Below are 24,297 nucleotides of genomic sequence, written 5' to 3' on the forward strand. Positions count from 1 at the left end.
CCACATAACTATTGTGTCACAGCATTTCCCACGTGCATTAGTGGCACCCAAAGGTTCATTTTATAGTCATTGTTTGCATGTACAATACAACTCTGATATTCTTCTCCTGATAGCCATGAAATACAGGAAAACCATGAAAGACTTCAACCTCATCCCCACATGAAAAGCTTGCAAACTCCAACCTCCCCTGCACAAAAAACAGATCACCCACACCAGAAAACAGCAGCTAGAGTGTCATTAACCCTCTAACCCCAAAACCCCAACCCCCTCTGTTGCAAAAAATACAGCACCAACAAACTCCTAAACCTCCCTCGTACAAAAACTGACATATCACCCACCCGGAACCTCAACCCGCCAGTCTGCAACAAGGGGGAAAACTGAAGGAGAGCAACATAAGCTAGTCAAATAATCACATAAATATTTGAATTTCAAAAAATATCCTCCGGTCAGAATCGAGAAGAGCAAGCTATCAACTACCATCTATTTGTGGCTTCTGAGGGGAGTGACTGCTGACGACCTCCATATTCACCTTGATGCTTCATTCTTCCTTGATGGTCACTCACATTTTGCTGTTTTGACAGGATTCTTAACTTGGAGGAACAGAGGGATCTTGTGGTCCATGCCCGTAGATCCCTTAAAAGGTGCAGCTCAAGTTGATAGGGTGGCTAAGAAGGCTTTCGTTAGTCACAGGATGGAGTTCGAGAGCCGCAAGTTAATGCTGCAGCTCTATAAAACACCAGTTAAACTTCAGCTTTGGGCACCACATTATAGGAAAGATGTGTATAGCAGTCACTTGAAAATAAACCAGAACTGCTGAGACTGAGTACAGGAGTTGACATCGTATGATGCACTTCCAGTGCACTAAGTTCCAAGTTGAAAAGGACGCTCCATCCTTTATTATAAAACCAGCAAAGATTAATGATCTTATAACAATATTAGAAATAAGTAAAATAATGAAACAAGTGAAATAAGAGTAATTAAGCAGTCAACAAAAAAGTTGATTGCCTAATTCAGGCTGCCTCCCAAACTGCTAAACTAAACTAAAACCAACTAAGACAAAGTGTGAATATGTAACTATGCTCATTTATTTCTAGCACACCCCAACCCAGATGACAAATTACCCATAATAAATGTGCAACACAAAATACAACACAAACAGAAAACAGATACATGGCTCCTACAACATGGAAGCTTCAGAAAGGGTGCGGAGGAGATTTACCAGGATGCTGTCTGGATTAGTGGGATGCTGTCTGGGGTTTGTGGGAGTGAAGTGTTAGATTGATCTTCAAATAGGTTAAAGGTAGGCCAAAGAACCAATAATGTCTAAACTCTTTTCAAAAAAGCTTTACAAAAGAATATCCTTACAGTAACTTCTGCTACATCTCAATTAGAACCCACATTTTCAGGTTGGAAGACCAGCCTCTTGACCCCACAATCTACCTCGTTATGATCCAGCACCCTGTAACTGCATAGTTATTTGTTTTCTCTTGTACTATCAGACCAATCAACTCATTGAGAACGGTATGCAGGACATTTTTTTTTTAAGAGACTGTACCTCAATACATGGGACAATAATAAAGTAATTTAGCAAGATATTTTGGATCATGCAATTCAATGGGTCAAATGGGGAGAACTGATTTTTGATCAGGAGACTTATAAAACAGTCCAACAAAAATGTGTGCATAATTCATCAACTAACCTGCATCATCTCAAGAAGACCTTGTGTGCAGCTCTCTTCACTGCCATATTCATCCACCAATATACTACCCAGATATAGGAAACAGGAGTGTTGGTGGGACTGGTACACGCTCACCATCTGGGGTTAAAAAGATGAAAGATGTCATTATAGGAATTCACAAGATATGACTCCGAATGATTCCCGTTTATTTTGTGATGTGAAGTCACCACCTCACGGAAAAATGTCGCATAAACAGAGGCAGAAAGGCAAGCTCAAAAAGGTATCGATTGGAAAGCTTTATGCAAAGCAGAACAGAACATAGCTTAGGCTTAAAGAAAGTTTCTCCATTCACATTTGCAAACTGGATCAGTGTTAGCTGCAAGGCAGAGAGGGTGCCTGACACAAAAGAAAGCACTCTTTCAATGACCAGCTATAAGCCAGGAAAAAATCCATATACTTAAAAATTCTTATTTTTAAATTCCTGTCCATTACTTCCCAGTGTTCTGCTCCTCTCTAAAATTCCATCTAGCCCACACCCCACTTTGGTGACTCCAAACTTATCCTTGCAGCGACCATCCATTAACAAAGAGAGTCATACAGCTCATAAATAAACCCTTTGGCCTAAATCCATGCAGAACATCACACTCACCCTACTACATCAAGTTCATTTTACTCTCCCCACATTACCAGCAACTCACGATAGTTTCTATCACTCACCCACATACAAGGGGAAATTTATAGTGGCAAATTTACCTACCCACCCATATATCTTTGGGATACAGTCCTTGTACATGAATAGAAACCATGTGATCACACGGCAAATATGGAAACATCATACAGAGGGCACTGGAGGTCATGATCTAACCTAGCCACCAACACTGAGGTCTAAATCTGTGCCACTGTGTACCTAAGGCTACCAAAAGTACAATTTTTATGGTTCTGGTGGCAGTTTATTTCTCTACGGCTCAATAATTATTTCTTATTCCCAGTTATTCAACCTACACATTCACTGAACCAAAGAGACACTAGGCATGTGAGCACACACGCACCTGAGATACCAGAGGCTGAATCAACATGGCAGATCCTTTACCGACACATCTGATTGCAAAGCGCAGGCAACGACAGCATCGCTCTGCCATCCGATTATCAGCCTGATGCCTGTACAGGGTTTCCGAAATCACTGGCCAGATCTGCAGTGGCAAAGGTGAGAAGAAAGTTGATTTTTTAAAATGTCGGTTTTATTAAGAACCAGACGCCTTTGGTTTGCAATCATGAAACCAAATAATATATCAAGGAAATAAGTAGAATGCTTGCATTATCCAAGGCAAAAGGCTTTCTGATTATGGCATCCAACTGGCCGAGTCTGTCAGCATTATACACTCCCCGGCATAGTATGTTGAGGAACGAAGCTTAAGCTTCTAAATTAGAGACTGGTCTCTTAAAACTATTATAATGTCCCAGCAAAAAGTTGGTTACAGGAAAAAGCTGAGCCAGCATTCTGACTATTATAGTCTTTCACATTATCAATGATCAAGTCAAGTTTGTAAATTGAACTATTGCAGATTGAGGAATTACACGTTTAAGTGACCTGGATTAGACTCTTAGAAACAGCTGAAGTGGTCTTCAGTAGGAGTGAGTTGTCAAAACAAAAAAAAAAATCACAAGGCAAGAGTCTCAGGATTGAGGCCCAGCTTGCCAATTTTCCTTTAGCTATTCCATGGACTTAAGAGTGTCATTTGACCAGCAGGGCCACAAGCATCAGAAAACCAATATGGGGGCTGGAAGTCGGGGCCTGGGGTGTTACTTAAGCAAGGTGAGCAGGATTCAACTCAGTTACACCAGTTAAGACAGATTAGCATATTGGATGCATCGTTTCCAAGTTACATACTGATGAAAAAAAAACCCTACCTTATGCTGAGTAACACACACAAAATGCTGGAGGAGATCAGCAGGTCAGGCAGCATCTATGGAAAGTAATAAAGAGTCAACGTCCTCCATTAGGACTGATTAAGGGTTTCAGCCCAAAATGTTGACTGTGTTTTTCCATAGTCGCTGCTTGACCTGCTGAATTCCTCCAGTATTTTGTGTGTATTGCTCTGGATTTCTAGTGTCTGCAGAATCTTGTGTACTTTATGCTGAACCTGGTGTCAATTCTTCATCGTCTTTCCTGGTTGTGAACCCCAAATCTTTTTTCAAATTTACACATTTTTTTTGGGACTTCAGGTCATCTTACCTCTTGGATGACTTTCTGAAAGGGGTGTGGCCTCCCCTCCACCACGGTGGCGTTCGTGTGCCTGTTGGAGTGACATGGCAGAGGATTATCACACGAATGCCAACCATTTTAACAAAATTAAGCACTACCAAATTAGATTAGGAAACTAAATCAGAAGAAAAAATTTGATTGCATGATTTACAATAATCTTATGATTATAAATCATAATCAGGCAGCTGTGTCTGATTATTATGTCTGCTGTGTGCATACATCTGATTATTGTGTCTGATAAAATTATGAGGGGGATAGATAGAGATGACATGGATAGGCTTTTTCCATTGAGAGTAGGGGAGATTCAAACAAAAGGTCATGAGTTGATAGGGGGCAAAAGTTTAGGGGTAACACAAGAGGGAACTTCTTTACTCAGAGTGGTAGCTGTGTGGAACGAGCTTCCAGTAGAAGTGGTAGAGGCAGTTTCAATATCGTCATTTTAAAAAAATTGGATAGGTATATGGACAGGAAAGGAATGGAGGGTTATGGGCCGAGTGCAGGTCGGTGGGACTAGGTGAGAGTAAGCGTTCGGCATGGACTAGAAGGGCCGAAATGGCCTGTCTCCGTGCTGTAATTGTTACATGGTTAAATGAAAGAGCATGCCTTCTATAGTGAATGAGACCATAAAACATAGGACCAGAATTAGGCCTTTCAAGTCTGCTTCACTATTCGATCATAGCTGATTAATTAGCCTTTCCTGCCTTCTCCCTATAACCTTTGGTATCCTTACCAATTAAGAACCTGTTTAAACAGATCCAATAACTGGCATCCACAGCTGTCTGCAGCAATGATTCATCAACTTCTAACTAAAGAAATCCCCCTCATCTATTCTAAAGAGCATTTTTCTATAACTATGAACTGCTTTACAAATGAGGTGCATTGGGAACATTGCTGCTGTTGCAACCAATTTGATGCAGTTCCAATACATGAAAAGCAATAATGACAATGATTAAGTCTTTCAGTGAGTAATACTGCTGGGAAGGTGAACCTGTGCCAGTTTAGAACAGGAATGAAGTCCTATGTTCTTTGATCTTTTATAGCAATGCAAGAAAGTCACAACTTCCAGTAAGATGGCAGCATGCTCAGACGTACTGGCCTTTTTTTTTTGGGGGGGGGGGGGGGAGAGAAGAAGAACCAAAAAGTATTTTGTCTTTTTTTAAAAAGCATCTTTTTACAATTGCAGCAAATGCAGGACATTAAGAACTTCAGGCACTGCAGGACTACCCATCAGCAAGCTGGACTCTATGCAGACCATGTTACTGCCTGCAACAGGAAGGCATCAGAGTCAGCGCACAAAGGTGGTGTGCAGTCTAACTGCCCTTCATAGTCTTGAATGTTTCTCTAGCAATTGAAAGACCCTGTTGGACACTGATAATGTAAAATGCTGCAAGTCCTTTTCCCTTGTTTACGGGCGAGACAAAGCAGCAGTGGAGCAGTGGCGCAGACGAGGCTTCAAGCTGTAATCCAGCAGAGAAGACACTGTAGGTGGTGTATCACGGTGCCACGCTGAACTGGGGACTGGCCGCTCCTGTCGGTGCTTCCCTCCAGCGTTCGATCGGTGAAATGACAAGCTGGATTCCACATGTGCGAACTGCTGAGAACTGCTTGTCCTTGCCGATAACACCAATGCACCAGCAATTTACAGCACATGGGAATTTGGTTATAAACAATTCTAAGCAAGTCTTAGGTGTGTATGTGTATGTGCACAGTACTGTATCGGTCAACGTGGAACGGAGCAAGCTCACAAATCTGGTGGGAGCAAAGAATGTTAGGAATGCAAGAGTGGAGTGCCAGGGAGGAGTGTAGGACAGGTGTCAAAGGAGGACAGACAGGGTGAGGGGTGGCACAGGTGCAGACACACCTGGCCCCAAGACACTAGAGGCAAGGTCATTTGACTCCATACAATTAGTTTATCAGTCATTACAGAATGTCTCTCTGGCACTTCTGGCTCCCTCCCTTTCTCCCAACCACGATTCCCCTCTCCCTGCTCCCTTCCCACTCTCAGTCCATAATACAGACCCACATCAGCATCAGGTTTATCATCACTTATGTCATGAAATTAGTTTTTTTGCAGCAGCAGTACAATGAAATATATAAATTTACTACAGAACTGTGCAAAAGTCTTAGGCACCCTAGCTATAAATGTTCCTAAGACTTTTGCACAGTACTCTCAATTTTTGTGCGACTATGCTTACTTGCCATCTTATATGTGCTATATATGGCTTGTGTTGTATACTGTGTTTTGCACTTTGGCCCCAGAGGAATATTGTTTTGTTTGGTTGTATCGATGGGCATTCATGTATTAATAAATGATCAGAATCAGAATTAAGAGAATTAATTGTTAACTTTGCAGCAGCAGCACAATGCAATACATGATAACACTCGAATAACTGAATTACAGCAAGTATATGCATATTAAATAATTGGGCTAAAATAAGCTGTGCAAAAATAGAAATAAATTTTAAAACAGTAGTGAGAGAGCATTCATGGGTTCAATGTCCATTTAGAAATCAGATGGCAGAGGGGAAGAAGCTGTTCCTGAATCGCTGAGTGTGCGCCCTCAGGTTTCTGTACCTCCTACCTGATGGTTACAATGAGAAGAGGTCATGTCCTGGGTGGTGAGGGTCCTTAATGCTGGACGCCGCCTTCCTGAGGCACCGCTCCTTGAAGATGCCATGGATACTAATGGAGGCTGGTGCCCGTGATGGAACCGATGAATTTTATCTTTCTCTGATCCTTTGCAGTAGACACGCCCCTGCCCCGCCCCTCCCCCACCCATACCAGGCAGTGATGCAGCCAGTCAGAATTCTCCCCCGGTACATCTGTAGTTAGAGCATTTTAAGCGACAAACCAGATCTCCTCAAACTCCTAATGAAATATAGCTGCTGTATTGCCTTCTTCATAGCTGCATCCAGGTTAGGTCCTCAGAGATATTGACACCCAAGATCTTGAAATTGCTCTCTTTCTCCATTTCTGATCCCTCTTTGAGGACTGGTTTGTGTTCTTTCGTTGTACCCTTCCTGAAGTCCACAATCAATTCTTTGGCCTTACTAACGTTGAGTACAATTTTGTTGTTATGACACCACTCAACAAGATTCCGCCAATAACTGTTGAATTCCCCCACCAGTTGGTTGGCACAAGTTTTCAGAGCCTTACCAGGTACTCCACTGGGGCCTGCTGCCTTGCAAAGGTTCACCCTCCTGGAAGGCTGTCCGATGTCAGCTTCCGAGATAGATCTCAGGGTCACTGGGTGCTGCAGGGATCCTCACAGCTGTAGTTTTATTCTCCCTTTCAAAGTGAGCATAAAAGGTGCTGAGCTCACCTGAAGTGAGACTTCACTGTCATTCATGATGTTGGGTTTTGCTCTGCAGAGTTAATGTCTCTAACCTCTCTTGGAATTGTTTCTTAGCCCTTGAAGTCCAAGTCATACCTGGTTTTCCTGTACAGACCTAGGTGGCCAGATTCAAATGCCACAGATCTAGCCCTCAGCAGATGACTAACCTCCTGGTTCTTCCACAGCTTTTGGTTTGGGAATGCACAGTATGTTTTTGTAGGCATGCACACACCCCACAGGTTTTAATGAACTCAGTAACCACTGCGGTATTCTCATCCAGACTCAAAGATGAATCCCCGAATAAAGTTAAGTCCACCGATTCAAAGCAGTCCTGTAGGCACTCCTGTGCCTCCCTTGTCCATACCTTCTTGGTCCACACTACTGGTGCTGCAGTCTTCAGTCTCTGCCTATTCTCAGGGAGTAGAAGTACAGACAGGTGATCAGACTTTCCAAAGTGTGGATGTGGAATAGCATGATCTTAGCGTAAGAGTGATCCACTGTGTGCTTCCTCTCATACTATGTTACTTGTTGAGGATAATTATTTAGTGACTTTATCAAGTTGGCCTGGTTAAAGGCTCAGGATGTGCTGTTTCATGCCTGTTGAGCACATTGCTCAGTTAGTCTAGAGCCTGTTTGACATTGGTGGTACACAACTAGTAAAATAATCACTGAAATCTCATGGCCGATAAATTGACGACACTTGATCGTGAGCTATTTCAGATCTAGTGGACAGGATTAGGAAAGCAGTGCTAGATTTGTATACCATGAGGAATTGGTCATGAAGCATACACCTCCACCTCTGCTTTTGAGAGACCAGACTGACCTATCTTGGTGGTGAATGGTGAACCAGTCTATTCAAATCATTGTGTCTGGCACAGAAGAGGTTAACAAGATTCTGTGAAACAAAGGACACAAGTGGTCCTAATGTCCCCTTGATACAGCATCTTGGCTCTGAGATAGTTGATTTTATCTTAATCATCCTCAATGAACTGAAAATGTCATCGTGATGTAGAGCTGCCTCAGGACTGACTGCCAGCAGAATGACATGTTCCAATATATTAAAGACTCCATCAGCATCTGTGACCACAAAAAATGAGACTGGGAATTGCCAAACCTAAGGCAGTGGTAGATGAAGAGTCGACCCCAGATAGAATTTGCATCCAGAAGATATTTCCTTCTTGTTAACCAATTTGTATATCAAATCATAGGAGTGACAAAATATATTAAAGCACACTTCCCTATTTTACACTGGACACAGGAATACAGTTGGACATGAATTTGGAATGTTAGCGAGAAAACATCCTGGAGATGATAATCAGAGCTCCACATCTTAAGATAGTTGTGGAAAAAGATGAGGATAGCCCAGAAATTTAGGACCCAAGCTAGGGTTAAGCTGATTTCAATATTATAACAAAAAAAAACTGGAAGGTCATGTGACAAAAGGGTTAGAATGATCTTAGTGCTGTTCAAAGGGTTGACAAAATATGGAGTGAAGGGCCTGTACTGTTCTATATCTTACTTCGCAAAATAGGAGCCATCCTGGTCCCAAGGATGAATACCAGGCTCAGAACCAGAGATGTCAAGGGATAGACTGTTGAATAAAGAATAAAAATGAAGCATGTGGCAGGTATTGTCTACGATCGTGTCTTTGCTTTTGCACAATTGTTTCCTCTGTGTAGTTTATATTCAGTGTGTTGGCTGTACCCAAGTGCCTGTAATGCTGCTGCAAGTTGTTCACTGCAAAATGCAGGGGATGGGGGCAGCAGAGGGGGTTGTATGTAAAAGAAACACGGTGCAATCACACAGGCAAGATTGAGGAGATTCGTAGAGCATTTCAGAGCTGAAGTAAGGGCAAGAGAATAACCAAGGAAAGAGCAAGGCCTCCATCTTGGAACATACAGGATGTCCAGCGGTAGTGCACACTAGCACTGAGACAGAGTAACATGCAAAGTCTTGGGGCATCTCCTTTTGTGGTGGCCAGTAAAACGCCATCACACAAGTTGATGGCAAAACATTGATTTAGTTACTCAGGTGCATCAATTCGACAAGTTATGGATAGCATGTGAAGTGGTTCTACCTGAAAATAGCTGCTAGCCTATCCAACCACACGGCGGGGTCCGCTGAGATGCCATTGGTCATGTCTGACGCCAGGTGCTTGAAAGAGAAGTTCGGAGATTCAACACTCAATGCAGCAAAACAGCATTTGATACACTAGAAGTACAACAACAGAAACTGCAGGGGAGCAGAGGGCTGAAGTTTAATTAACAAGAACGTCCAAAGGCTACTCTATCTGAGATATACACAACATTGCACTTAACCCTGACTGCTGATATTACTCCAGGTAGCCTTGAAGAAGACAAACATCAAAGGCAGAAACTCCTCGTCAGTAACTGAATTTTTGATTCTGCAATGCAGGCAATGAATTCTGTTTTTGAAATTCTCATCTAATGAAGTTTGTGGTACTGAATTTCAAAAGGACATTGACATGCATCATTAAGTTTAGAGATACAGCATGCTTACAGGGCATTCTGGCCCAACAAGCCATGTGACCAATTAACTTACTGACCCATGCATCTTTGGAATGTAGGAGGAGACTGGAGCACCCAGAGGAAACCCATGCCAGTCACAGCGAGAACGTACAAATTCCTCACAGACAGTAGCAGAATCAAACCCGAGACTCTGGTGCATTAAACTAATAGCCATGTTGCTGTGCCCCACAAACCGATTAACATGAATTTAGTGGCAACAAAAGGACCATGTTCTTTCCACTGTACCAGCCCTTAGTGAAAACAAGCTTGTCATTCTCAATTCCCTGTGCTGATTCTCCTTGGTTGGGCACAACAAGAAACCACCAGTAGTAGAGCCAATGAATACCACATTTCTTACTTTCTTTAAAGCAGTAACCTGCATGGAGCAGAGGCGCTGGAAGGTTTCTTCAATCTTCTCTGAAGGCATCCGAGCCAACACCAAAGAAATGCCTGGCAAGATGGAAACAGTTTGTCACTTCATAATAGTGTAGCTGATATAACCTTCTTTAGTTTGGGCCCTCTCAAGATTCTGACATGTTCTACGGTTTGACCACAGAAGCATCCTCAGATTCCTGGTACCCGTCCAATTAATATTTCTTCATGTATGCAAAAATGATTTTGTTACTAGGCAGCACAAGCTCTCCAACATACTGAACAGCAGGTGGAATTCATCATGGATCCAGACAACCACAGGCAAAAAACAACCCTCACTCCCCAAACCATTGAGCACATCTACAAAGAGCATTGCCAAAGCAAAGCAGCATCCATCAAGGAACCCACCAACCTGGCCATGCTCTCTTCTCGTTGCTGCCATTGGGAAAGAGGTGGAGATCCCTTGGCTCCTGGACCAGCATGGATAACTTCATTCACCTCAACACTGAACAGATTCCACAACCCATGGACTTAATTTCAAGGACTCTACAACTCATTCTCAGTAATATTTATTTATTTATTTATTTATTATGTTTTTGCATAGTTTGTCTTTTGTACACTGTTTGTCAGTTTTTGTTTGTGTACTTTTTCATTGATTCTGTTGTATTTCTTTTTCTACCATGAATGCCCATAAGAAAATGAATCTCAGTGTAGTATATGGTGATATATACATACCTTCATAATAAATTTGCTTAGCATTTCCCTACTTCCCGTGGCCTAGATATGCCAATACTATTTGTGGCCATGCTTGAATGGCCAGAATTCAGTTAGCTCATTGCAAGGTTCAATACAGCAATCACCCAGCTCACTGATGCACTAATACCAGGGTAGCTACTCAGACTACTTGCACCTTCATTTTATCTATAACCAGGTTCATACACAGATCATGATTTTTTTTAAATATAGTTCACTTAATTAGTACAATTAAAATTTGCATTTATGAATTTGGTCAATTTCTGGAGAAGGCATCTCGTCCTGGACTAATGCAGAATTGCTGGCCCAGTGAGCTCATCCCAAAAGCAAAGCCCTACATGTTGTACAATGTTTATCCTCCAGAGGACAGCACCAGAACAAAATCTGACTTTGAATAAACAGCTCCAAGGAAATAGAAAACGAGTGGAATGTAGTTTCTCAGTGGGATGGAAGAATCTAACATGGGAACAGAAGCTACTCTGAATGCAGACAGTCTCACAGCATCCATGGAAAGAGAAAGTTACAATTTCATATCATGTTAATTTAAAGGAAATTAGATATCCATACTGATAACTCTCACTAATCAAGTGACTTGGCTTATTGAGGATTCATGTCCTTTGCTGATTTTATTTCCAACAACAGCACTATATTTTGCTTTCTTGCAAATGATTCTAAATAGACTACTGACACCAGCCCTGCCTACGTGCTCGCTAGTGTGCTACGCTGTGAACCAACCTTGGTGTGTACACTGCTGGCTGTTTCACGACATTCACTGCAGCAAGAGAACATCAACGATTCTGTACCTCGGAGAAGTCCAATGGACGAGTCGTGTGAAATGGGGAGTGCATCCAAGGATGAGGCCACCTGCAGCAGCCCCTCAAAGTGCCGTGTCATCGGGTCACTGCACATGGCGCAGATACTCTGGGTCGAGTTGGCCGCAGCGTTCGCTAGCTCCCTCTGCTTCAAACGTTGTGTCAGGAAATTCAGCACTGGCTCTGAGGAAATGAACACACACAGTCAGGGAAAAATTACTGCTGGCATGGATCAGCAACCAGAATCATAATTGTTTAGGCTCAGGTGCGGCATGGAAAGTAGTATGGAACAAGAACCAGATGATGGTGTGCCATCATTACTCAAGTCCAGTCTGATGTTCTCCTAAAGGGGTTGTCCATTGCTGGCTTTAGAGCAGGGGTTCTCAACCTGGGGTCCACAGACCCCTCAGTTAAAAAGGATGAAAACCCTACTGTAGTAGCTGATCCAGGATCAATATATCCTGGTGCAGAATGGGCAAGAGTAAGTGGTAGTTGGTTTTTTGGTTGTTCAGTCTCTCCTTTAGCAGCAGCCACGTGTTCTTTGTGGTTCTCATGTAGCACAGCTATGGTACACGATCCAGTTAGAGAATGATAAAGTTTTGGATGTTAGGGGATCACGAGATGTGGGCTTAGTGCAAGAAAGTGGCACTGAGGTAAACTATTGAAGGGCTTGATCTTATTAAAGGATGAAGCTGTTGTGGTTACCAAATAGCCCACTCCTGCTTCAAACTCAAGAAGAGGCCCAATACTCCTAAGCTGCAGACAGTGGAAGACAGACCTTTATTGCCATAAAAATGCACGTTAATTAATTGGTGGAACTGACCACAAATAAATTTGGTTAATTTGCACAGTTTTAACAAAATAAATAAAAACAAAAAATGCTGGAAATATGTAGAAGGCCAAGTTGTACCATTCTGAAAGTTCATCAATTTGAATTTTTCTCTCTCCATATACCCTGACCTGCTGAGCATTTGCAACACTTTATAAATTTATTTCACACCTCCCTACAGTTGCATTCCCTCCCGCACTCCACTTTATAGAAGATGACTGACTTTATTCCAAATGAGCCAAGGAAAGCTTACTGATGAGTGTTTTACAACTCTGTTTAAGCAGAGAAACCCCTACAACCACCCAAGTATTTTAGAGTAAAGTCATAGAACACTACAGCACAGAAACAGGCCCTTCAATCCATCTAGTCCATGCCGAACTATTAACCTACCTAGTCCCATCAACCTGCACCACAGCACTCCGTATACCTTCCATCCAAATTTCTCTTAAATGTTGACACTGACCCGGCATTCACTACACGCACTGGCAGCTCGTTTCACACTCTCACCACCTTCATGTTCCCTTTAAATATTTCACCTTTCACCCTGAACCCATGACCTTTACCTGTAGTCTAACCCAACCTCAGTGGAAAAAGCCTGTTTGCATTTACCCCACCTATACCCCTCATAATTTTATATGTTGTCATCGAGTGCCGCCGAGTCATCATCGACTCATGGACCCCTATGGATAGCGTAGCTGTCCATAGGGCTTTCGTAGCAAGCTACAGATTGCCAGGCCTTTCTTTCACAGTTCCCGCCGCTGCCCCAGTTGGGACCTGGCCGACTTAAACTCAGGACTATCTGCCTCCAAGTCCAGTGCTAATTTATTACACCACCAGCCAGCCCATAGTTTTGTATACCTCTATTAAATCTCCCCTCAATCTTCTATATTGTAGGGAATAAAGTCCTAACTTATTCACCCTTTCCCTATAACAGGTTCTCAAGTCCCAGCAACAACCTTGTAAATTTTCTCTACAATCTTCCAACCCTACTTACATCTTTCCTGTAGGTAGGTGACTAAAACTAGACAGTATTTCCAATTAGGCTGCCCAATTGTCTTGTACAATTTCAACCTAACATTCCAACTCCTGTACTCAATTAAAGGTTCAAAGGTTCATTTATTATCAAGTATACAACTCCCAAATTCCTCTTCTCCAGGTAGCCATAAAACCAAGATCATCAACCCCCAAAACCCATCTCCCCGCATAAAAAAAAACAAATAAAAACGGAACAGGCACATCAACCCCTAAATCTCACTTCCCCACACAAAAAAATGAGAAAGATCAGACAAAAATTACAGAACATTTAAAAACTGAAAAAAGTCTATAGTTCAAAGTCCATTTCATTAACCCAAGCTGCACCAGATTGAAGCATTTTAAGCCATTTTTAGTGTTTTTTGTTCATTCAGCAATGGGCCATGAGATTAGCGGAGGAATCTCCACTAATTTTCACCTCGGAATGCACAAAAGCAATTCCCCGATAGCTTTAGGTCTGTAAATCGCTGGAATTTAGAAGGATGAGGGGCATCTCATTGAAACCTTTCGAATGCTGAAAGGCCTAAACAGTAGATGTGGAAAGGATGTTTCCCCATGGTGGGGGAGTCTAGGACAAGAGGGCACAACCTCAGAATAGGGGGGCTTTCATTTAAAACAGATGTGGAGAAACTGCTTTCGCCAGAAGGTGGTGAATTTGTTACCATAGGTAGCTATGGAGGCCAGGTCATTGGACATACCATCAAAGGTTATGGGGAGAAGGCCGGGGATCTGGGTTGAGGACAAATGGCCTAACACTATTCCGATGCCTTATGGATAATATAACAGGAGAGGAGACTTGCCTAGAGGCCAAGCCCCAGTTAACCTGTAAATCAATTATTGAACCTGGTCTTCATGGCTTACTGTTTTAAATTGGATTGCAATGGCTTTGAGGGAATGCAAAACCATGGAGAAAAATATGCACAGAGGGAAACACAGGAACTTTCAGAGCTGCTTTAGGGACTGAATCAAAAGGACAGATTTTATGTACCTGTTCGTGATTAAAAAAAAGGCTGAAGTTGTAGAATCAGATTAACATAGGCTAGAGATGAACAGCAGAATGCAAAAAGGGGCACAGACGAGGCAAACATGGGGGCAAGATGGGGCAAACGCAAGAAGACTTTGAACATTGAGGGGAGATTTGATAGGGGTATTCAAAATTATGAGGGGTATAGATAGGGTAAATGCAAAGAGACTCCCCCCCACCAACTAAGCTTAGGTGAGCCTAGAATTAGGGGCCATGGGTTAAGGGTGAAACGTGAAATGTTTAAGGGTTCAGAGGGCCGTGAGAATGTGAAACAAACCGCCAGTGGAAGTGATGAATGCATGTTTGATTGAAAAGTTAGAGAAGTTTGGATAAGTACTTTGATGGGAGGAGTATGGAGAGCTATGGTCTCACTCAAAGTGCAGGTTGATGGGACTAGACAGATTAATGGTTCAGCATGGACTAGGTGGATCAGAAGGCCTGTTTTTGTACTGTAGTTCTCTATGACACAATATGATGTACTCCTCTGACTGACCGGTCAAGGCTGCTTGCAACACACAATGTCACTCATATGGAGAAAGGAAGCTGCCCAAACCCATCGGTACTAACCTAGGCACTGCACATTGCTGTTGACGTATTCTCCCAGCTCCCCCAGGAGCTGCACTCCAGAATGCTGCACTGCCAGGTGTGTATTATCAGGGAGGTTGATCACCGCCTGAACAACATCTCCCAGCCGCAACTCCTTTTCCCTAAATGTAAAAGAAAGTCAACATTTTACTTCTAACAAATAGTCTTCAGATTTAAAGTGACTTTCCACAACTGCAAAGCTCACCAGCAGATCAATATCTCAGACATTCATACAGAATCATTTTTTCCCTTTAAGATATGGTTAAGTTAATGGATTAACATATAGATGTTTGGATAACTAGAGACAAGAGTTCAAATTCTACCCTTGCCACATTGGAAATTTAATTTAATTAAATAATAAATCTGGAATAGAAAATTGACGGCAGCAATGGTGACCATAAAACTGCTATAAATTTCATGCAGCCTGATTTACTACGAACATGATCTTCAGTGCCACAAAACTGGATTCCAGCACAACTTCATACTCACTGTGATAGATTTTGAACTGCTCTGAAAAGATTAGCTTCATTTGTCACATATACATTGAAGTGCGCTTTTGCATCAAATCAAATCAGTGAGGATGTGCTGAACAAGTGCCCCCTGCTTCCAGGCCCAACAAAGCATGCCTACAACTTACTAATCCTAAAAGTACATCTTTGGAATGTGGGAGGAAACCCAATCGATCACAAAGAGAACATACAAACTCCTTACAGCAGCAGTGGGAATTGAACCCCAATCAGTGAAGACTGGTGCTGTAAGGCAATGCGCTAACCGCTACATTGCCATACCATGCCCCTCTTGTCTTGCGAGTCACACAATTCAAGGAACAATTGGAAATGGCAAGATCCCATGAACGAATATTAAAAAAGCAAAATTTACAACTAATGTCACAGCGTTTATTTTAAGTTTAATTTACATTCTTAAGTCTCAGAATATTTTCCCCTTTTAAATTTGTCTCTTCATTTTAACTCACAAGATCTCTGACCTTTGCTGTCCCTGGTCGTTCTGCAATGCTTGATTTAAGGAGTTTCTATTCATATGCAAACCTGAGAGTGCACATCATCAGAGAATTTGATCATGGGACAGACCCATTGCCAAAAACATCTGCTTCTCAGTTTCCATACATAACCACTTATGTAGTTATGTGGAATAAAATCAGCTGCAAAGAACCGAACTGATTGTAGTGCAAGCTCCAAATTAATAAGTGCTACGTGCAGAAGGCAAAAACACCAACCGACTTGGATTGGGAATACTAAATAGAGATATCAACGGCCAGAATTCTGCTGATAGTTATTTGACTTTAAAGATGTCTTCATTATTTCCCATGTCTATTTAAAAAAAACATTTTCTCCCCTGCCTGCTGTGCACCCTTGCACACTACAACCCCCATTCCTATCCAAGTTGTGCATCATTGCTCCAAAATGAGTAAAGACTGGCTTCAGTCACCTACTGATTACCCAAGGATATAGAAAGTGTCACCTGATGAGGGGGCATCAAGGTAATTGTGCACACAGAACTCCTAATCTTACAAGCATTCTAAATTAAATCTATGCTTCTATACACCCCCAGCCAAAGACAGCTCTAGTCTTAAACAATAACATTATTCACAGAATGCCAAACAGCTCCACAGATTCACTCACGGGTTTAAGTTTTTGACCAATGCAGTCATGATGAAGAGCACTGCTTCTGTCTCCTCCCAGGCCGGGCTGCCCTCCTTCAGTGTCGAATACAACTGGGAAAGAACATGGCTAAGTCATCAAATACAATCCCAAAGTTAAGCTAAAATAAAATAACGATCAATAGAGAATTTAAACTGATGTGAGGATGTTGCTCAAGCAAGAAGCGCTAGGTATGCAAAATGGACAAGGCAAAATATGGAATTAACATTAGGTAGACACAGTTGGGCAGGGTTAGGTAGGTAGTGGAAAAAGTGAACTGACAGAACTATGTTGTATAGATAAACTCAGCATCCCCCCCCCCCCCCAAAACAAAAACTTCCTTTGATATGTTCATTGTGCCCTCATGACCAACGGTTCAGAGGATTCTTACTCACCTGCAGGAAAAACTCTGAAGCTCCAATAAGGACTATAACATCTTTCAACAGGTCGGAAACCCGTAGCCTGAACTCAAAAAACTCATCCGCCTCATCCAGAACGCCTTCCTGTTGGGAAAACATTGCAGTAGCAATACCGGCTTGTGTAAAGGTAAAGATATACCTCATATTACAGGAGGGCTTAGAAATAAAATAAAAACCCCAATTCAACCCAAACCAAAGCTGAGCATTTATACCATTCCTCTCCCTATACTGACAAGGTGCATTGACTTGTATCATTTTAACCGCCAGGATTATATTTTTTTTGTTGTTGGCTTGAACCAAAAGGATATTGGGGAGTTTTTTTTCCCCTTTAAAAAAAATACATAACTCACTCACTCAAAAATGCTCACAGGAGAGCATTTTCACTTTCATTAATCAGTATTAGGCACCTTCAGATACATGCCACAATGAAAGAGAACTTCACAATCCACCTCAATTGAAGCAGCATTTCCTTTGCTGAACTGCTGAGGTATTTTTCCCAGTTTTCTTCCCAAGAAAAGTTCAGAGACAAATTAACAGCAGTTAGGTACAACAGGATTCTACCCTGACACTACTTCAATCAGAATCAAAAAAGGAACTACAATGTGATACAAAAACTTAGTTAGCGAAAGCAGGAGACTTCCACTTAAATCTGTCTTGGGTGACATTGAATTTACATTAGTGAAGGAAAAGGTCAGTATTTCCTACACCACCAATGAGTACTGCCTGTATCCTAGGCCCCATGATTAATTTTTAAATCGGACCAACATGCCCTTTTCTCAGACCAAGCTCTCAGAAGCAAAGGAAAACTGAAAGCGTCGCCGTGGTCAAAAAAAAGACGACACTATCATAAGTTAACAAGGATACAACAAACAGTCTGAGGAACTCACTGGGTTGACAGCATCTGTGGAGAGGGAAGGAGTGTCAAAGTTTCAGCTTGAAATTGCGTTGGGTCAGATGCTGTTCGACCCACTGAGTTCCTTGAGTAGACTGCCTGCTGCTCTAGATTCCAGTGTCTGTAGACTCTTAAGGTTTGAGTCAAAAAGGTGGCTTATTTAAGAATCAGTGCCTTTTCTTCAACTGCCAATGTATTATTGTGCGCAAATCCCCATGACCTACATGATCAGGGTCCATCTGAGAGTGGAAGGTGAGAGACTGAGTGAGCCTCTGGAAGTACGGTCTGAAAATCTGATTCACTGAGGGATCCTTCAACTTGTGCAGTGTTTCCGCCAGCCTGTACCAGAAATTGAACGTGATCTCTGCCACCTGTACAAACACATCCACATCATCAGGACAAAGCAGCAGCAAGACAAATTTTAAAATGAAGCATTATTATACATAGACACTGATAGCAGCAAGTCAATAAGCTGTTCAAACCTACTGTAATTAAAAGTCACAGATATTACTAACCTCAACTGTAGGTTCCTGTACTTTCACCCCCTATTTTAAGGATCTGCAAGATATCTGAAAACTGTTTTCAATGACACTGACGTCTGAAACAGACAATTTCTTACTTTTACACATAGTTCCAGATTCTGCCTTTTTATGTGAGTATATCTCATCAGTCACATTAGGCAGAGTCAGAGCTCTGCCCCAGACTTGAGTGTTGCAATGACACTTGCCAAATGAAAACTGAAGAACTTGCACACAGCGAGGGCTTTGTTGTTTTTATACATTTAGAGTAACAGGCCCTCCCAGCCCAGCTAGAGTATGCTGCTCAATTATACCCATGTGATCAATTAACTTACTAGCCAGAATAACCAGAGGAAACCTACACAGTCACAGAGAGAATCTACAAACTCCTCAAAGAGGAAGGTGGAATTGAGTCTGGGTCACTCACATTGTAATACCATTAGATTAACCAAACACAACTGTACGAGGTGTCACATTTCATAGAATTATTTTGAACTTTAGAGTATAACTAGTGATAAGGCCATTCAGATAATCTGTTTGTGTAGTGTATTCAATATTATAAGAAACATACTAGTTATCGTACACCCATTAAGCTCCAACAAGCAGCAAAGAGACGTTGAACAGATAATCTTTTGTACTCTATGATATTGGCCATTGCACCCTTCACCTCAGTATCATGGCCATCCAGACCCTCAGGTTTATCCAGACAGTATTCTGACCATATCAAGGCTTTCTCAGTAGTATGTTCAGTGTGTCTGCCTGGATTTCATGACAGAAAGGCCCACTGCCCTTCAGCCTACATTGTTTACGCTGATCAAGATGTTTATGAGCTAGTCCCATTTGCCTGTGTTAGTCCTATTCTTGACATCTTCTATTCACATACCTGTCCAAATATCTAACCTCACCTACCTCTATAGCTTCCACTGGGAGCTTGCTCCAAATATTCACTATACTCGAGAAGTTGTCTCTCAGGTTCCTTTTAAATCTTTACCCTCTCACCTTAAATTTATGCCTTCAAGTTTTAGACTTCCCTATCTTGGGAAAAAGTGGATCAAAAGTAGTTGACGACTATCGTTAAGGATGTGGTATCGGGGTAAAAAAGCCGTAAACAGCATGGTTTTCCTCAAGGGAAAAAATTTGCCCAACAAACCTGTTGGAATTCTTTGAATAGAAAAGAGGATAGACAAGAGAGAATCGGTTGATGTTGTGTACTTGGGATTTTCAGAAGGCCTTTGGCAAGGTGCCACACATAAAGCAACTTAACAAGCTGTGAGTCCATGGAAAGATTCAGGCATGGATAAAGCAGTGGTTGATTGGCAGAAGGCAAAGAGTGGGAATAAACTGGTTGGCTACTCGTGACTAGTGGTGTTCCACAGGGGTCTGTGTTGAGATGGATTCTTTTTACATTATATGTCAAAGATTTGGATGATGGAATTGATGGCTTTGTTGTAAAGTCTGCAGACGTTACAAAAATAGGTGAAGGGGCAGGTAATTTTAGGAAATAGGGAGGCTACAGAAGGACTTAGACAGATTAGGAGAATGGGCAAAGAAGTGGAATACAGCACTGGGAAGTGTATGGTCATTCACTTTGATAGAGGAAATGGAAGGGTTGACTATTTTCCAAATGGAGAGAGAATATTAAAAAAACTGGGGTACAAAGGGACTTTGGAGTCCTTGTGCAAGAATCCCTAAAAGTTAATTTGCAGGTTAAGTCTGTTGTGAGGAAGGCAAATGCAACGTTAGCATTCATTTCAAGAGGATTAGAATACAAGACCATAAGATATAGGAGCAGAAGTAGGCCATTCAGCCCATCGAGTCTGCTCCATCATTCAATCATGGGCTGATCCAATTCTTCTGGTCATCCCCACTCCCTTGCTTTCACCCCATACCTTTTGATGTCCTGGCTAATCAAGAACCTATCTATCTCTGCCATAAATACACCCATTGACTTGGCCTTCACAGCTGCTCGTGGCAACAAATTCCACAGATTTACCACCCTCTGACTAAAGTAGTTTCTCCACATCCCTGTTCTACAAGGACATCCTTCAATCCTGAAGTCGTGCCTTCTTGTCCTAGAATCCCCTACCATGGGAAATAACTTTGCCATTTCAAATCTGTTCAAGCCTTTTAACATTCAGAATGTTTCTACCCCCTCATTCTCCTGAACTCCAGGGAATACAGCCCAAGAGCTGCCAGATGTTCCTCATATGGTAACCCTTTCACTCCTGGAATCATTCTCATGAATCTTCTCTGAACCCTCTCCAATGTCAGTATATCCTTTCTAAAATAAGGAGCCCAAAACTGCACACAATACCAAGTGTGGTCTCAGGAGTACCTTATAGAGTCTCAACATCATATCCCTTCTCTTATATTCTATACCTCTAGAAATGAATGCCAACATTGCATTTGCCTTCTTCACAACCGACTCAACCTGGAGGTTAACCTTTAGGGTATTGTGAAGGACCAGGGTAAGCATAAGACTGGGAGAGCAGGTAAAGGTAAAAAAAAAAGGGGGTTTTATTACCCAAAATATTTACAAACTCAACAGAACTGTTCTAGAGTCCAAACTTGAATCAGCTAATCAGAACTTGGTTACAACAACATAGTAAATACTCCTCAAACCAAGAAACACCACTCATCTCCTGACTGCGGGTTTATATTCGATGCTGGCCAGTCCACAGTAAATCGTACGGGAGAGAAAACATTCCTCTCCTTAAAAAAAAATGACATAAATGAAGCAGCTCTAGAGAACACCCCTCTGGCTGTAGCAGAAAGGCACAAGCCAATTATCCAGCCCCATCTGCTTGGGCTGGTGTTATGTAACAGCTCAGTCGTTTGCCAGATTATCAGGAGGATGGTCGGCTACAGGACACTTTAATATGCCCAGTTGATGGTGTGGCTGGTAACTGCAGATGCCACAGGTATCTTACACAAGGACCCCCAAGTCCCTTTGCATCTCTGCATTCTGAATTCTCTCTCCATCTAAATAATAGTCTGCCTGTTTATTTCTTCCAACAAAGTGCATAACCATACACTTTCCAACATTGTATTTATTAGCTACTTCTTTGCCCATTCCCCTAAACTATCTAGGTCTCTCTGCAGGATAAAAGCAAGGACATAATGTTGAAATTTTATAAGTCGCTTATTTTAGAAGATAATGGAGATGGAGAGAGATGATGATGCCAGGATTAAACCGTTTGTCATATGAAGAGCATTTGCTGGCTCTGGGCCCATAGTCACCGGAATTTAGAAGAACGAGGGGTGACCTAATTGAAACCTATTGAATGGTGAAAGGCATTCACTCCCTTGCGTACTCAACCAGTGAACCGGAGTGAGCTACATATTCAAACCTCCAACTGGTGGTTGATCAAAACACAAAGGACAGGAACTCACCTCATACTGCTCATGTCCAACACAGTTCAAGATGAGGTTGAGTGTTTTAAGATCACCCAGTCCTTGGCCTGGTGAGCGGATAACCATCTCCAGTAACGTTTCTGCCAGCTCAGTGAAAATACGGCAGTAGTTCAGGGCTCTGGAATACACAAAGGCCACTAGACTGTAGGAAAGAACTACCATAAAAGATGCTTCTACTGTGCCCATTTAAGATTTCATGTTGTAATAAAGCTACTGTCTCATCAAGTACAACACATTCAGAGTAATGTTCTGAGCTTGTTACCACAAATCTACCTTCACTGTTTCATAATTTAAAGTGAACATCTGAGCCCAACTTTACTTTATTGCCAGGATGCAACAGACAAGATGGGATCAACTTTACTGACCATACCACACAAAAGTACACAGAATTACATGGAAGCTTTAGCACAGAAACTGGTCATTTGACCAAACTGCTTTATGGACCACAAGTGTCTGCTACAGCTATGCTGTTAACTGTAAAGTTGTCGAAGGTGAGCGAGAGGAGACTAGAAATGTACATCTCCATGAGTTTGATTAGTGGTGGTACTTGGATTCATTGCCTCTGGTGATCAGCCCACTGTCATCCACAAACATTAATGGATCACTGAAGGACACTTATGTCAGAATGCTGCTTCTGAGTTTCATCTCAACACTATTGAACAAACCCCTACTTCTCAGTCTAAATACACCACAGTGCAACTAGGTGTTGAGACTTTTGGACTTCCCAAACAACAGAGCTCAGATAGTCAGGTTGCAAAACTGCTCCTCCCTCTCCATCATCTTCAACACATGTGCCACCCCCACCCCAGGGCTGTGCGCTGAGCCTACTGCTGTACACTCTACTCACACATGACTACATTGCCAAGTTTGCCGATGACATAGCAGTGGTGGGGCTATCACCAAAGACATTGCAACAGCTTGCAGAAAGGGAAGAGCCCGAAGATTGGTGCCCGGCAAATGTCAACATCAATAAGACAAAAGAGAAGGTTATTAACTTCAGAAGAACTGCACCACTCACACACCACTTTCCTCCGGCAGCACGGTAGTGAAAACTACGAGCAGCTTCAAAGTCCTGGGAGTCCACATCTCACACAACCTCTCACAGTCCAGAACACAATCTGGACTTTGTACATCCACATGCACAGTCCATACAGGATTCCCTTAAGGTTAACTTGCAGGAGGTTGGTGCACGGAGATCACAGTGTTAGGAAAATCATGTAGTTAACATCTACAGATAATTCTTACAAACTGTAGACCGTTTTATTCACCGCGGGAGTTCTCCTCATTTATTCTGGTGGGCGTCTACATTGCACCTCAGGCCTGTGTCAGGGAGGCGCTACAACACCTGGCTGACCAGATAACTGAAGTGGAGAATGAACATCTAGACTCCTTGCTCTTTGCTCTGGGTGACTGTAACAGGGCAAACCTCGGCCACGAATTGCCAAAATTTAGACAACATATTAAGTGTCCCACCTGAGACACTAACATACTGGATCATGCTGCATGACAATAAAGGATGCATATTGCTCTGTTACACGGGCAGCCTTGGGTCTCTCCAACCACTGCCTGATTCACCTTCTCCCGACATACAGGCAGAAACTAAGATTGGTTAAGCCTGTTGGCAGGACAGTCAGGAGATGGACCAACGAGTCAAAGCTGGAACTTCATGCCTGTTTCGACTGCACGGATTGGAGTGTCTTTGAGGCTGCCGCTACAGATCTTCATGATCTGTCTGACACCGTGACCTCATACATCAGCTTTTGTGAAGACATGTGTACTCCAACAAAAACCTTCTGCACATTCAATAACAAGCCCTGGTTCACATCACAACTCATGGAGCTTCATCGGGAGAAGGAGGAGGCGTACAGAAGAGGGGACAGGATTCTGTACAAACGAGCCAAGAACACACTGACAAGGGTGATTAAGGCAGCGAAGAAGCGCTACATTGGAAAACTGCAAAACAGGTTTTCAGACAACGACCCAGTGTCAGTGTGGAAGGGGCTCCAAGAGATCACCAACTACAAGAAACCATTCCCTCAGGCTGTGGAGAACCACGAACTGGCTGACGATCTGAACAAGTTTTATTGTAGATTCGACACCTTCATTCCCCCCCAGACAAAACACAGACCTACCTGGTATCCACTTTCTTACTCCACATTACAAAAACTGCTCCCCCTACCCCCCTT

General features: G+C 42.4%; 1 protein-coding gene across 1 annotated transcript in view; it reads right to left on the reverse strand.

The window, feature by feature from the left end:
* Nucleotides 1–1,699: 1,699 nt before the first annotated feature.
* Nucleotides 1,700–24,297, reverse strand: part of LOC132387108 (transportin-3-like) — a gene marked incomplete at its 3' end in the record, with an annotated part of 60,842 nt that continues 38,244 nt past the window's right edge. The window contains exons 8-18 of the mRNA XM_059959459.1: nt 22,091–22,229; nt 18,404–18,550; nt 17,264–17,371; nt 16,851–16,942; nt 15,193–15,332; nt 11,732–11,923; nt 10,162–10,253; nt 9,353–9,429; nt 3,912–3,972; nt 2,728–2,868; nt 1,700–1,816 (exon numbers count right to left, since the gene is read on the reverse strand). Of these exons, the coding sequence (XP_059815442.1) occupies nt 1,700–1,816; nt 2,728–2,868; nt 3,912–3,972; nt 9,353–9,429; nt 10,162–10,253; nt 11,732–11,923; nt 15,193–15,332; nt 16,851–16,942; nt 17,264–17,371; nt 18,404–18,550; nt 22,091–22,229 (1,306 nt within the window). The remainder of the gene's footprint in view (nt 1,817–2,727; nt 2,869–3,911; nt 3,973–9,352; nt 9,430–10,161; nt 10,254–11,731; nt 11,924–15,192; nt 15,333–16,850; nt 16,943–17,263; nt 17,372–18,403; nt 18,551–22,090; nt 22,230–24,297) is intronic.

Source organism: Hypanus sabinus, unplaced genomic scaffold (assembly GCF_030144855.1).
Source record: "Hypanus sabinus isolate sHypSab1 unplaced genomic scaffold, sHypSab1.hap1 scaffold_1535, whole genome shotgun sequence".
Taxonomy (NCBI): Eukaryota; Metazoa; Chordata; class Chondrichthyes; order Myliobatiformes; family Dasyatidae; genus Hypanus; species Hypanus sabinus.